At 43.1% G+C, this 16194-nt stretch overlaps 1 protein-coding gene across 2 annotated transcripts in view; it reads right to left on the bottom strand.

The window, feature by feature from the left end:
- Window positions 1-345: 345 nt before the first annotated feature.
- Window positions 346-16194, bottom strand: part of LOC124798309 — an 87873-nt gene continuing 72024 nt past the window's right edge. For both annotated transcript variants that reach the window (XM_047261646.1, XM_047261645.1), the window contains exons 5-6: window positions 10604-10718; window positions 346-1863 (exon numbers count right to left, since the gene is read on the bottom strand). In XM_047261646.1, the coding sequence (XP_047117602.1) occupies window positions 485-1863; window positions 10604-10718 (1494 nt within the window). In that variant the 3' untranslated portion in view covers window positions 346-484. The remainder of the gene's footprint in view (window positions 1864-10603; window positions 10719-16194) is intronic.

The following is a 16194-nucleotide window of genomic DNA, read 5'->3' as shown; positions in this document are numbered from 1 at the left end:
GCATAACTAAACACGATTTTCGTGTGAGATTTAATGGACACAGTGGCAAAAAATTTCGCCTATATAATCGCATACTTATTGATACGGGTAATTTGGTGGTCTCCACAAATCAGATGGCATTTCGCTTTTGACTGAACAGTAACCTGGTAGACGATCTGTACTAATACAATCAGATTTACTGGATTGTTTAGAACCAAGCCCTTCTATTACGAAAAACCAACTCACCAGGTTGTTCATGCAGTTCATTGCGTAATACACGAAGGTAAAATATGGTACAGGTTTATGTTCAATCATAAGAATAACACTGTGGGATTTCGTGCATATAAAATAAAAAAGTTAAAAAAGTTTTCAATAACAGAATTGCTAATATAGCATTTATTCTATGTACAAACATGAAGCTTCAGAAGTAATCTGTAACAGCAACTTTGTAAAACAAAAGTGAGCCAGTCAGTAAAACGCCACGTGCAAACGTTCGCTCTGGACATCAGTGGTTTGCTACGTGCTGGAAGTGAGGACTGCCGTGGAAGTGTGGGGGTGAGTGGAAGCCGTCACTGGGTAAGGAGCAGTTTATTCGGAACTCGTGCATGGGGTCATCAGAAGCGTTCACACACATCATTCTCAGGCTATCACCACTCGCAGTGTTTCTCCTGTCCTGCATTTCAATGTCACCATCTGTGCAATACATCCCGACAACACTATTGAGTGGGTAATCGACGATTGGGCAGTGGACGTTCTCGTCACCCATGGCTACACCAGAGGAACAGTTTGTGGCGAAACCCGGGGTAATCAGATCCCTGGTCTGCAGTCGTGGGTCGAACGTGGAGTCACCAGTGGGATACCGGTAGTTCTTGAGGAGGTCATTACTCGCTTCACACGTGACTCGGTCAGACTGGTCTTGGGGGCGTCCTTTGTACAGGTGTTCGCTGCTCGAACTGTAGGAATGGAACTCGTGTAGGCCCTCATCGTGGTGCTGGAAAGCGTCCCTCGCGTCATAGTAGACCATGCCCTGGACGTTGTGCACAGAACTGGACTGTCCGTTTGCCACCTGCATCTTATCCCTGGCGTCTTCGAGACCATAGGGGAGCACTGGCACGCAGTCGACGTCGTTCTTATTTGAGGCTGCCAAATCCGGTTGCAAGTCTGGCGTGGTGCAGGGGACGCTCTGCAAACCCTCAGCACACTGCATCCGCAAGGAGGGGTCGCCGAAGCCGAGGCCGTCATTGCCCACCGAGTCGTCCACGCCGGTGGTGATGGGCGCACCACTGTCTGGGGAGCAGGCGGCGAACCTGCTGGAGCAGCTGTCACTCTCATCGGCGGCGGTGATGTGGTGCTGCGCCGGCTGCGGCTGCGTCACCAGCCAGTAGGGCTCTGGTGCTGGCTCAGACTTGACGACGCCACTTCCCAGGTCCAACAGCATGGGGGGCGAGTGTGCTGCCTCGCTGCCACTCCGGCCCTGGTCCAGCAGGTCTTCGTGGCTGTGGTGCTGGTGGTGGGGGTGTGGCGGTTGCTGCTGCTGGTGCAACAGGGCGCCGTAGTCTGGAGTCCGCAAGGGCTGGTCCAACTGGAAGATCTCGTCCGGCTGGAAGAGGTCCCCGGCGGCGGCAGTGAAGTCGTACTGCGGCTGGTGGTGGTGCGACTGGATGGCACCGCTGCTGTCCTCGGCCGGCAGGCCGAAGAAGGAGGGCGGCACTGGGGGTGGTTCTTCGTGCACTGGCAGAGCCCCCATCTGGTGCAGGTGCTCCTGCAGCCAGTCCGTGTGTGCCACAGTGCCTTGGTACTGGGAGCCAGTGTAGAAGCTGCCCTGCTGGCCCGCTGTCTGCCGTGTGCACACGCACTCAAACGGAGGACAGGAACAGGAAAAACCTGCGAGCAATGAGACAGTGTTAATGTATTGCTGTTTTGTCGACAATGAACATGAGGAAAACATTGCTACCTAAAAATACCGCTTAATTCTTACAGTCCCAGGGATACACAGAAAGTTTTAATTACACTGCCCAACAATGAAAATCTTGTGGGCTCAAACACTGCTTATTCTTACATGTTTTCACCAGCTTAATGACAAAATCATCATAAAATCACCGATTAGCTCTTGTTTTGGAGAAACAACAACAGGTCATTGGTCTGCATTGTCAGTGTGGGGTAACTTTGTTTTGGAGTTATCACACCACGTTAACGAGCTGTACATAGGTTAAGAACATTTTTACTGTTACTGTGACATTGAGTTTTATATTACTAAGTTGCACTTAGTGCAGAATTTCTGGTTTACTTGCGCTTTTGAACTGTAACATTTGTTAAACTAAAATTCCACGAAAATGTTTAAATTCAGTGGATAATTTTATTTTATTAGTGGTGAAATGACATTTTCACCAGAGAAACACAATCTGATACCTGTTGTGAAGACTGCCTATCAGCACTATAATGGGATGAACCTAGGGAACCAGGATTTAGTCATGGGCCCCGCATAAGTTGTGCAGCTGTTGTTAGTACGGGAATGACTGAAAAATGTAGAGATCTATGGCTTTTTTGTACCTGTGGTTTGGTGGGAGTCTACAGATCATACAGATGACTGCTATTTCTGCTTAACTCCACCTATAAAGGCACGATTGTCAATAAAGAAACAGGAACAGTTCAGTACCCTAATATTCCATCTGTTATTCGCCATATTCCACAGTCTGATAATCGACCGGCTCCTACTTCACCCTAAAATTATGAGCTTCAAGTACAAAACGAAAACAGTGTGGAAGTAGAAGAACTCGACAAGCTTCCACAAGCCATGAGTCTGATTTTGGAGAAAAAGATGATAAATCACTCGGACCAAGGCAAACCAAAAGGCAACAGTCTCATAACCCTACTGTCACTTCAGACCCAACCCACTGCCAGGAATTCTTGCATCAGTTTAGAACTCTTAAATTGTAACTGTGCAGTCCTCAAGCATCGACTGCACACTGACCAGCACAGCACCGAGAAATCAGCAAGGCGCTGACCAGCGGGCCAGCGGAAAGAGCAGGCAGCGCCACACCTCCAGGAAAACAGAATTCAGCGCCCCCTATGAACGCTGACTTAACCAGCCGCCGATCGCTGGTCGGGCCCAGTTCGGTCGCAGACTTCGAGAGGTTCAGTACTGATAATAGGAAGATGATACTTAGCCTGTGTTCTGCGAGTAGTAATAGAATGTAAACGTAATTGCATGTAAGAGACACAGGGAGATCATCACGCCAATCATAACGTGAAGTAATGCTTCTTCTTCCCCCCCCCCCCCCCCCCCCCCCGCCTCCATGAACCACGGACCTTGCCGTTGGTGGGGAGGCTTGCGTGCCTCAACGATACAGATAGCCGTACCGTAGGTGCAACCACAACGGAGGGGTATCTATTGAGAGGCCAGACAAACGTGTGGTTCCTGAAGAGGGGCAGCAGCCTTTTCAGTAGTTGCAGGGGCAACAGTCTGGATGATTGACTGATCAGGCCTTGTAACACTAACCAAAACGGCCTTGCTGTGCTGGTACTACTTACGGCTGAAAGCAAGGGGAAACTACAGCCGTAATTTTTCCCGAGGGAATGTTTATCTGATGATGGCGTCCTCTTGCGTAAAATATTCCGGAGGTAAAATAGTCCCCCATTCGGATCTCCGGGCGGCGACTACTCAAGAGGACGTCGTAATCAGGAGAAAGAAAACTGGCGTTCTACGGATCGGAGCGTGGAATGTCAGATCCCTTAATCGGGCAGGTAGATTAGAAAATTTAAAAAGAGAAATGGATGGGTTAAAGTTAGATATAGTGGGAATTAGTGAAGTTCGGTGGCAGAAGGAACAAGACTTTTGGTCAGGTGAATACAGGGTTATAAATACAAAATCAAACAGGGGTAATGCACGAGTAGGTTTAATAATGAATAAAAAAATAGGAGTACGGGTAAGCTACTACAAACAGCATAGCGAACACATTATTGTGACCAAAATAGACACGAAGCCCACGCCTACTACAGTAGTACAAGTTTATATGCCAACTAGCTCTGCAGATAATGAAGAAATTGATGAAATGTATGAGGAGATAAAAGAAATTATTCAAATAGTGAAGGAAGACGAAAATTTAATAGCCATGGGTGACTGGAATTCAAGCGTAGGAAAATGGATCTGAGCACTATGGGACTTAACATCTGAGGTCATCAGTAACCTAGACTTAGAACTACTTAAACTTATCTAACCTAAGGACATCACACACATCCATGCCCGAGGCAGGATTCCAACCTGCGACCGTAGCATCCACGTGGTTCCGGAGTGAAGCGCCTAGAACCGCTCGGACACATCGGCCGGCTGCGTGGGAAAAGGGAGAGAAGGAAACATGGCAGGTGAATATAGATTGGGGCTAAGAAATGAAAGAGGAAGCCGCCTGGTAGAATTTTGCACAGAGCATAACTTAATCGTAGCTAACACTTGGTTTAAGAATCATGAAAGAAGGTTATATACATGGAAGAAGCCTGGAGATGCTGACAGGTTTCAGATAGATTATATAATGGTAAGACAGAGATTTAGGAACCAGGTTTTAAATTGTAAGACATTTCCAGGGCCAGATGTGGACTCTGACCACAATCTATTGGTTATGAACTGTGGATTAAAACTGAAGAAACTACAAAAAGGTGGGAATTTAAGGAGATGGGACCTGGATAAACTGAGAGAACCAGAGGTTGTACAGAGTTTCAGGGAGAGCATAAGGGAACAACTGACAGGAATGGGGGAAAGAAATACGGTAGAAGAAGAATGGGTAACTTTGAGGGATGAAATAGTGAAGGCAGCAGAGGACCAAATAGGTAAAAAGACGAGGGCTAGTAGAAACCCTTGGGTAACTGAAGAAATATTGAATTTAATTGATGAAAGGAGAAAATATAAAAATGCAGTAAATGAAGCAGGCAAAATGGAATACAAACGTCTCAAAAATGAGATCGACGGGAAGTGCAAAATGGCTAAGCAGGCATGGCTAGAGGACAAATGTAAGGATGTAGAGGCTTATCTCACTAGGGGTAAGATAGATACTGCGTATAGGAAAATTAAAGAGACGTTTGGAGAAAGGAGAACCACTTGCATGAATATCAAGAGCTTTGATGGAAACCCAGTTCTAAGCAAAGAAGGGAAAGCAGAAAGGTGGAAGGAGTATATAGAGGGCCTATACAAGGGCGATGTTCTTGAGGACAATTTTATGGAAATGGAAGACGATGTAGATGAAGATGAAATGGGAGATATGATACTGCGCGAAGAGTTTGACAAAGCACTGAAAGACCTAAGTCGCAACAAAGCTACGGGAGTAGACAACATTCCATTCCAACTACTGACTGCCTTGGGAGAGCCAATCCTGACAAAACTCTACCATCTGGTGAGCGAGATGTATGAGACAGGCGAAATACCCTCAGACTTCAAGAAGAATATAATAATTCCAATCCCAAAGAAAGCAGGTGTTGACAGATGTGAAAATTACCGAACTATCAGTTTAATAAGTTATGGCTGCAAAATACTAACACGAATTCTTTACAGACAAATGGAAAAACTAGTAGAAGCCGACCTCGGGGAAAATCAGTTTGGATTCCGTAGAAATATTGGAACACGTGAGGCAATACTGACCCTACGACTTATCTTAGAAAATAGACTAAGGAAAGGCAAACCTACGTTTCTAGCATTTGTAGACTTAGAAATAGCTTTTGACAATGTTGACTGGAATACTCTCTTTAAAATTCTGAAGGTGGCAGGGGTAAAATACAGGGAGCAAAAAGCTATTTACAATTTGTACAGAAACCAGATGGCAGTTATAAGAGTCGAGGGGTATGAAAGGGAAGCAGTGGTTAGGAAGGGAGTGAGACAGGGTTGTTGCCTATCCCCGATGTTATTCAATCTGTATATTGAGCAAGCAATAAAGGAAACAAAAGAAAAGTTCGGAGTAGGAATTAAAATCCATGGAGAACAAATAAAAACTTTGAGGTTCGCCGATGACATTGTGATCTGTCAGAGACAGCAAAGGACGTGGAAGAGCAGTTGAACGGAATGGACAGTATGAAGATCAACAAAAGCAAAACTAGAATAATGGAATGTAGTCGAATTAAGTCGGTTGATGCTGAGGGAATTAGATTAGGAAATGAGACACTTAAAGTAGTAAAGGAGTTTTGCTATTTGGGGAGCGAAATAACTGACGATGGTCGAAGTAGAGAGGATATAAAAAGTAGACTGGCAATGGCAAGGAAAGCGTTTCTGAAGAAGAAAAATTTGTTAACATCGAGTGTAGATTTAAGTGTCAGGAAGTCGTTTCTGAAAGTATTTGTATGGAGTGTAGCCATGTATGGAAGTGAAACATGGACGATAAATAGTATAGACAAGAAGAGAATAGAAGCTTTCGAAATGTGGTGCTACAGAAGAATGCTGAAGATTAGATGGGTAGACCACATAACTAATGAGGAGGTATTGAATAGAATTGGGGAGAAGAGGAGCTTGTGGCACAACTTGACTAGAAGAAGGGATCGGTTGGTAGGAAATGTTCTGGGACATCGAGGGATGACCAATTTAGTGTTGGAGGGCAGCGTGGAGGGAGACCAAGAGATGAATACACTAAGCAGATTCAGAAGGATGTAGGTTGCAGTAGGTACTGTGAGATGAAGAAGCTTGCACTGGATAGAGTAGCATGGAGAGCTGCATCATACCAGTCTCAGGACTGAAGACCACAACAACAACATGGTTCTTTCCTTTTAGAAATAAAATGTTCCACTTTTTTAAAGTATCATACACAGATCACTTTGGATTCCTGCCACCTGCCATCACAACTTCTCCCCTTCCTTGTTTGTGTCGACGATGTCTCCCATGGTAGCCGACACAACAGAAATCGTCATTAAGAAACTGTAAAATGTACTTTCATTGTTGTTGGCATTCCTAATTAAAATGTATCGTTTTCTCTTAATCCATTGATATAAAGTACTTAGACCTATTGTATATCACATAAACTGCAGCTAATTAACATTCTTCTTTGTCATAGCCGCTTTATCAATCCAAAACGACTAAGCTTTGAGTTGCAAAGTGAAAAAAATAGTTGTTGGGCAGTACTATCACCTCGAAAAACGAAGTTACGTAACTAATGCCCTGTTTATTTTCAGGTTATAAATGGTTCAAATGGCTCTGAGCACTATGGGACTCAACATCTGAGGTCATCAGTCCCCTAGAACTTAGAACTACTTAAACCTAACTAACCTAAGGACACCGCACACATCTATGCCCGAGGTAGCATTCGAACCTGCGACCGTAGCAGCAGCGCGGTTCCGGACTGAAGCGCTTAGAACCGCTCGGCCACAGCGGCCGGCAGTCCTGGCATACAGGGTGCGACGTGCATAATTGCGGATATTTTTATTGGTGACTGAGAACAGTGTACTGTACAACATTACATCAGTATTTACTCCTTTGCAGACTAATTAGGAGTGGCCACAAAAAGGTGGCGCATTCCATTGATAAGGAGGATCGGCCGCGCCATTTTGTTTTGTCTGATCTAGCTATGTGCTCCGCTGAATTGCAGACCCATACCACTAACATCTATATACAGTAGGATGGTTGACACAAAGTCAGCATGAATTTAGAAAACATCGTCCTTGCGAAACACAACTAGGTCGTTATTCGCACGAAGTAAAAACTACCGACAGGCGATGTCAAATTGATTCCACATTTTTAGATTTCCATAAGGCTTTTCAAAAAGGCCTACGATAGCATACACCGACAGACACTACTAAATATATTGAGGGTATTTGAAATACCATCAAAGCTTATCAGATTAATTAAAATATGTACAGATGAAACTTTATGTCGTATCAAGACACCTGTAGGAGAAACAGAAAATGTTAGGGTGTTCACTGGACTGAGAGAAAGAGACGCTATTTCATGTATCTTATTTAACCTCGTCTTAGAGAAGATCGATAGAGAATTTAGTAAAACTAAAGGGACCCAAATGCAGGGGATGAAAATTACTAGACTTGCCCACGCAGATGATGTAACATTAATAAGTAGTTCCCAAACAGAATTAACCAAAATGATGCAAAATTATTACGAAATTGCTGAGAAAGCGGGATTATATGTTAATGAAGAAAATACAGAATATCTGGTCATAAGTAAGAAAAACCAAAGTGATGCACCTTTGTCTGCAGATGGATTCACTTTCAAAACAGTTGATCGCTTCAAGTCCTTAGGGAGTCTATTTAGTAACAATAATGGAATGGAGATAGATGCCCGTCTAGCAACAGCGAACAAAACACTCTTACAGAAAAGATCACTTAGTACTAACTTCAAATTAGATTTGTATCAGTCGATCATTATACCAGTAACATTATTCAGATGTGAAATATTGATATTTAGAAAGAAAGATGAATAAAAACTGTTAATATTTGAAAGAAAAATACTGAGAAAAATTTATGGTCCAGTATATGATGAAGATAACATCGAAGGGAGGATAAGGAGAAATGAAGAATTGAGAGAGCTGTACATCGCAGTTGTGGTAAAGAAGAGAAGGTTGAACTGGGAAGACCACTTAGGAAGAATGACAGAAAACAGACTACCTAAAATAGTAGGGGGAACGAGAGGAAGAGGGAGACCAATAAGTAGGTGGAGAGATAACATCCGGGAGAACACAACCAGGATGAACACGAACACTGAATGGATAAAGAGTGCACTCAACAGAAGAAAGTGGAAGAGGCTTTTAGAGCAGGCGTACGGTCGATAAGGCCCTTGCCACTTGTAAATGAATAATAAAAAGGCTTTTGACACCGTTCCTCACAAGCGAACTTCTAATCAAATTGCAAGCCTGTGTAGTGTCGTTTCAGTTGTGTGACCAGATTCGTGTTTTCCTTTCATCGAGCTCATAGTACGCGAGTAATCTAGCGTTTATCATCGAGTAAAAGAGAAGTGATATCTGGCGTTCCCCAAGTAAATGTTATAGGCCCTCTGCTGTTCCTAATCTGTATAAGCGACTTAGGGGATCATCTGAGCAGTCCTGAAAGACTGTTTTCAGATGGCGCTGCTATCTGCCGTGTAGTGAAGTCATCAGGAGATCAAAACGAACTGCAAAACTACTCAGACACGATATCTGCATGGTGTGAAAATTGTCAATTGTTTCTGTATAAGGAAAAGTGTGAGTTCATCCGCATGGGTACTAAAACAAGGCCGTTAAATTTCGGTTACACGATAAATCACATAAATCTAAAAGCCGTCAGTTAAATCAGTTCAACTAAATAAGTTCAAATGTTCAAATGTGTGTGAAATCTTATGGGACTTAACTGGTAAGGTTATCAGTCCCTAAGTTCACACATTACTTAACCTAAATTATCCTAAGGACAAAAACACACACCCATGCCCGAGGGAGGACTCGAACCTCCGCCGGAACCAGCCGCACGGTCCATGACTACTAAATAAGTAGTGATTACAACAATTACGAACAACTTAAATTGTAACGACGACGAGATAATGTTGTGGCTGAGCCGAACAAAAGACCGTTCTTTTTTTTTTTTTTTTTTTTTTTTTTTTTTTTTTTTTTTTTTGCGAACACTTGTAAGAGATACGACCCACCAAACCGAACGCCTACACCACGCTTTGCGCTTCTCGGTGCTCTGTTAGAGTATTCCTGTGCGCTGTGGGGCCCTTGGCAGATAGGATGGACGGCATACATCAAAAGTGTTCAAAGAACGACAGCTCATTTTGTTCCATCATGCGATAGGGGAAGGAGTGTGACGGATATGATAAGCGAGTTGAGGTGGCATTCATTCGTTGTGGCCGGATCTCTTCACCAAACTCCAGTCACCATCTTTCTCCTCTGACTGTGAAGATATTTTACTGTCGCCAACCTACATAATGAGAAAAGATTGTCGTAATAAAATAACAGAAATCAGAGCTAGTAAAGAGAGATTTAAGTGTTCATTTTTCACACGCGCTGTTAGTGGATCGGTAGAGAAATAGTCTGAAGAACCCTTCGACAGGTACCTAAGAGTGAACTGCAGAGTAGTCATTTAGATGTAGATGTACTGTGGCGCGGGGATTTCAGTGCGTACTTATGCTAAAGAAATATACGTGTAAACAAACAAAAATTAATTAAAGGAGAATTATACCATTCCATTTTAAAAATTATTCCATTCCATTTTAGCTTGGTAGCGCAGAAAACTTCAATTGCTACTATTTAAAAAATAGTCGTACGTTGCAGGATATTCTTTATTAACTTAAGAGGAACACGTTTCGCCCGTATAGGGCATCATCAGGTTATTTCATGGAGGCGTCGACAGGCATAGCAGCGCACAACAGGACCTCGCCCGCGCGAAAGGGCCTCTGGGGTTGGTGTAGTGTACGGCTGTTTACGGTTTGCGCGCGACGTCCCCCGCTCTGCGCTGCTACGCCTGTCCTCGTCTGCATGACATAACCTGATAATGCCCTATCCGGGCGAAACGTGTCGTTCTTAACTTAAGAAAGAACGTTCAGCAACTTACGATTGATTTTGAATGGTAATTAAAGGAACTTTATTTTTTCAGAGTGTTAAAAGATTACCGTCGTACAGATAAGAATATGAGCTGAAACTGAAAAGAAGTGGCGAGCTGTTGCAGTGGCCGGACGTACCTTTCTCGGTGTCCGATATGAGCGGCGGGGGCGGCTCCAGCGCGCACAGGCTGTTCCGGGGGCTGCTGTCGCAGCTGCCGTCTGCCGGCCTCTTGTTCTCACGCAGGGACAGCAGCTGCGGAAGGAAAGCCACGGTCACCACTAATGTTTAGTCTCTCTCTTTCTGTGTGTCATTTATACAAGATAATTATGTCACATTGTGACAAACTGCAGGAAACGATACCTGAGACACGACAGCATAAGGAGGAAATAAGGTCATATGGACATATGACCGGAAGTGCCTTCTAAGGGAGGTACGTCAGCTTGGAGATAAAAGATCTTTGACAGTGTTGGTTTCAATGACTCAAAGCACACTTGAGATCAATCCCAAGCAAGTGCGAGTCATCTCTCTGAACTAGTGTTTCAGCTACACACTCAAGAGATCAGAACCGTCACGCAGTAGCCACGTCACCTTTCGTACCTACCACTGAAGGCACGTCTTCCAGCGGGGCAGGCAGGCTCATCCGCAGTAAGTGCAGACAGAGTTGTAAAACTACCGTAGGATACCGTAAAGTACCCTAAATAAATACGTTAGTTTTTAATAAATGGTTCAAATGGCTCTGAGCACTATGCGACTTAACATCTGTGGTCATCAGTCCCCTAGAACTTAGAACTACTTAAACCTAACTAACCTAAGGACATCACACACATCCATGCCCGAGGCAGGATTCGAACCTGCGACCGTAGCAGTCGCGCGGTTCCGGACTGAGCGACTAGAACCGCTAGAGCACCGCGGCCGGCAGTTTTTAATAGCTTTGGTTAGTTAAGGTCGTACCCGTACATGTTTAGTCTCCTGTGTATCTAGCTGTATGTTCATTTATATTTCATTGTTATCTGATCAACATAAGCTGGAAAAGGTGCGAGATCTGCAACTCGTGGAACACATCGGAAGTTATCTCTCTGTTCAAAAGAAAGGAATAGGTACGAACGCGGAAACTGCAGAGGCAACAGCTTGCTGAATGCTGCATACAAATTTTACTACGACATCTCAAATAACAGTTAGAGCTGACACATTCTTCCGAGAAGATGAAAGCGGATTTAGAAAACGACGTTCCTACAGTGATATTATTTTTTACAATGAAACGAGTCAAGCTCATTTATACAAGGCGTTTCGGTAAGAGCGCGCAAAAATTTAACCTGACATAGAGGATGCTTCATTGAACAATTTGATGCAGGGAACCTGGAATCGGAGCAGCCAGCTTGAGGAGATAACACGAATAAAACCACATTACTGTGTATTTTTTATTTCCATTACTTACAATTAAGTGGAAATACCATCATTGGCACAATTATCGTACTATTAGTACTGTATCTTACAAAACGTGCTGAGACTGACAGCTATCAACCTCAATGCAAGCATGAATCCGCGAACAAGATCCCGTCGCACCATGACAAATATCCCAGGTGTGGTCCTCGTGTTACCAGGTTCCTCGCATCTTCTTTCCAATGAACCAGTCTCCCGCATTCGTCATTCATCGTGACGGATGAAGCCTGTTAGGAAATCGTTCCCTGTACAGCCTTTCAGCAGCGAGAGCATTACAACGTACTTCCCCATATACAAGGTGCACGTCAGTGAGTTTTGCGAAACTGTACCGGTACTGATCCATCGTACTGCACTGTACGTCCCTGAATAGCACTGAGTAATGATTCATAGCACGTTCTGTAATGGGACAATGTAAATACAATAAAACAGAGCCAGCTTATGGACAAGTAAAGTAAACAAAACCTGCATCATGACTTTCTAGTAATCAGGTCTGTCCTCCTTGTTTCCTTGCAGGAAATAAAGTATGTACACGTAAATAAACCTCACAGTACGTGTAAACTTTTACGCATGTTAGTTGTAAATAAGCTGCAAAATAGTAATGCTACACAAAGTGGTAGACAAGTTTCCTCCCATATCTCCTTAAGCTGGCTTCTCCGACCCCAGGTTCCCTAACTCAAATTGTTCAGCGGAGCATTCTCTGTGCTCTGTTACATTTTTTGCACGCTCTTACGGAAACACCTGGTAGAACGAGAGCGAGGAAACCGATCGTGGACTTGTTTGGAGACTCGTCCTGTGCTACCAGGAAACTGTGCGAAACCGTGGGAATGTACACTAGCATCGACTTGAAGACTGCTCCTACGGAATATGTCGTGACTGTATAAGCACAGTGCCATCTTACTCGGAACAGACTAGCGTGACGTCAGCGGTTATGACGCGATGACTTCCTGCCAAGCTAGACAGTGAACCGGCGATAAACGGAAATGCACAAAGCGGCAGCTATCGGGTGGCGTGACCTTGGAGATACGAGGCTCGCCCTTTATCTCTTCACAGAACACCAACAGAGGACGCTACTGATGTGTTGACATTTCTTTTGCTTTAAAATTTGTCAATGGTTATTGTTAAAACAATGAGGACTCAGAAACTAGTCGAGTAATTTTTTACAGTTAGCTTTTAACGAAACAGTGTTGCGAAAAATTGATATTTAACCTGAACATTTTCGTGAGACCATCAGTTTGGTTTTAGTACAGGTGACGGCATCAGACAGCTAGTTTTGGCGCTGCGTTTAATAATAGTGAAAGCAAGACTTTAAAAAAATCAAGAGACCTTCACGGGATGTGTGTAATTACATAAAGTGTTCGTCAGTGTAAAATTGTGCAGAATGTTCGAAATTCTCAGAAGAATAGGTCTACGTTATATACAAAGGTGGGTAACTTAACACGAAAGGAGAAACGATTAGGGAAAAAGACTAGAGTACGAAGTGGTCGCATTAACAACGCGTGCAAGAAAGGGATGCAATTCATATCCCCTACTGTTCAATCTGTACATCTAATGAGGAACGACGAAAATAAAAGAGTATTTGAGGAGTTAAAAACCATTCAAAAGCCAAGATCGCATAAAATATTTCTTTATTTAAGACAACCGGTTTCAACTGTCTTTGCCGTCATCTTCAGGTTTTAAACATCTTTTTGTTGTAAAATATGTTCATTTCACGCTGAACCTCACACAATTAATGTCAAGTGCACAAAACTCAACCCATTACAAACGTTTGTCATCGCAAAAATTTTCAAAAAACATGAAACATCTTGTCCAAAAGGCTACGTCCATCTACATATCTCTCAACAAAAAAATGTTTAAGACCTGAAGGTGACAGCAAAGACAGTTGAAACAAGTTGTCTTAAATAAAGAAATATTTTATACGGTCTTGGCTTTTGAAGTTTTTACCAATTAAAACAGATCGCCATTCAAGAATCTGAAAATGAGAGGATCCAATATTTGAGGAGTGGGATTAAAATTCAGCTTGAAAGAAAAGACATTGTTGCACTCAGTGGAAGCTAGGAAGAATTACAGGACATCCTGAGTAAAGTGAACAGTCTACTGAGCACAGAAGTAGACGAAAGTGATCAGGAGTTGCAGAAATGAGATCAGTGAGAATCGGGGACTATAAAGTCAATGACGTGAAGAAATGATGCTATCGTCGAAACAAAATAATGTATGACGGACGAAGCAAAGAGGACGCAGAAAGAGGCTGTCACATACCAAGAGGGATCTTCTGGCCGAAAGACGTCTACTAGTATCAAATAAGCGCCTTAATATGAGGAAGAAATTTCTGAGAATGTTCGTCTGGAACACGGGATGTACAGAAATGAAACCGGAACTGCGAGGAAACCGGAAAAGAAGAGACTCGAAGCGTCTGGGACGTGGTTCTACAGAATGATGTTGAAAATTGGTTGGACTGGTAAGGAAGCAATGAGAAGGTTCTCCGCAGAATCGGCGAGGAAAGAAACGTACGGAGACCACTGACTAGAGGTAGGGAAAAGAAGGTGAGACATGTGTTGATACATCAGGGAACAACTTCGATGGCACTAGAGGGAACTGTACAGGGTAAAACCTGTACGGGAAGACAAAGACTGGAGTATATCCAACATACAACTGAAGAAGTTGGGTGTAGGCGCTGTTCTGAGATTTACAGATTGGCACAGGAGAGCAAGTGGTGACTGACCGCATAAAACCGGCCAGATGACTGATGACACAAAAAATACCAGTAGTGTGATGTATTTGCTTTTCTTAACCGTCTGTACAGCGTGACAGCTGTCTCGTGAAGGATATATCCGCGTTCGCGCATACCTCTAATTAGTGGAGAGCTGGGTAAAACAGGGTACCTGTCTGATAACGCTCAGAACCCTAGCTTCATCCATTTCGGGGAGTCGTTGATAATCATCATCAGCGGATTCCTTTTACTTTCCCTTCTAGTCTGGTTTAATGTTTCTCCTCAAAATTTCTCCGTTGTTGGAGCAATAGTTTAAAGAGAAACATTACCTGATAAGAAATAGCTACATAATGAATTCGATTAAACACGACTTTAAGTATGTTTCAATGCCTATGTGATGAACGTAATGTGAATGTTAACTTTCCAAAGTCACATGTCACATTTGTTCAGTTTGTCACTAGGGGAGGGGGCGGGGGGCGTAGGGGAGGGCAAAACTGGGTAGACGAGGTAAGGCAAAACCGAGCCAACCCCGGATTTAAAAGAAAAGAATAGAACCACAATACAAAGTACCACAAGACGAGGAAGCATCAGTAGTTGAAATATTTTAAGATGACGCAACTCAAGTCGATGTGCTCCGGCTCTAATTTCCTGAATCTTGTACAACCGAAAACTTTCCTGAACCACAAGATGAATTGATAGCTGTTCCTGGGACCTCAGAAATGACATCGGACAGATTAGTAACAGTTGCTGGAAGTTCGTGATCGTCCTTTCTGTGTACCAAAGGTTCTAAGGTCTCCTCAAAATGTTGACTTGGTAGATAGTGGAAAAAATTAACCAATAGGAAAAGTGACAAAAGAGTAATACTGACTTCCTCTCCAAGCAGATATCATTTGTAAGCTAAAGAAAAATCCTGGAAAGAAAAAGTAGAAAAGAAAAATTCAAAAAGAAAACTCTTTATGGTGAAGAATCAAAAGGTCCCAGCCGTAAAGGAGTCGAAGAAGCAGAAAATGATATTTATAAAGACTGGACTGGCTCAAAAAAATTGAAAGAAAAGTTACTTTGACTTCATCAGGTGAAGAAGACGCAGTCGAAAAACACATACGGCTACATTCAGACTCACTGTCGAAGAATGGTTGGATCCATTGTCTGTCTCATCGTGGCTGGCCTCGTGAGCAATATTACGATGCTGAGGAAGAAAGCTACTTCGTCTGCGATTTCTGTTTTTAATAACCTGTGTTTCTGTTCTTTACTACGACCAGATATTGAGAACCTTGTCTATATTAGTGTAATATTTCGAAAATTTGAAGTTTCCTGTAGAAACTAGATTTGTTACTTAAAATACATTTATGACGCTTTTGGTAGTATTTATAAGGATTTATAGGAGAGGCACTGTGTAAGTAATGCAACACATTTCTTTTGTAGGCCATTTTATGTTGAAAACAATGCAGAATTTATTATGGGACATAATGGAATATTCCTGCTTCAGCCTTTGTAGTTTCATGAAGCTCCGACAGGTGGCGCCGGTGTATGTAGCCTTCAAAATGCATCACAGATTTTCAGAAGCGACTGCGTAACGTCCGT

This window comes from Schistocerca piceifrons, chromosome 5 (assembly GCF_021461385.2).
Source record: "Schistocerca piceifrons isolate TAMUIC-IGC-003096 chromosome 5, iqSchPice1.1, whole genome shotgun sequence".
Classification (NCBI taxonomy): Eukaryota; Metazoa; Arthropoda; class Insecta; order Orthoptera; family Acrididae; genus Schistocerca; species Schistocerca piceifrons.
The sequence above is the reverse complement of the archived record's forward strand: the minus strand, read 5'-3'. Positions and strand labels throughout refer to the sequence as shown.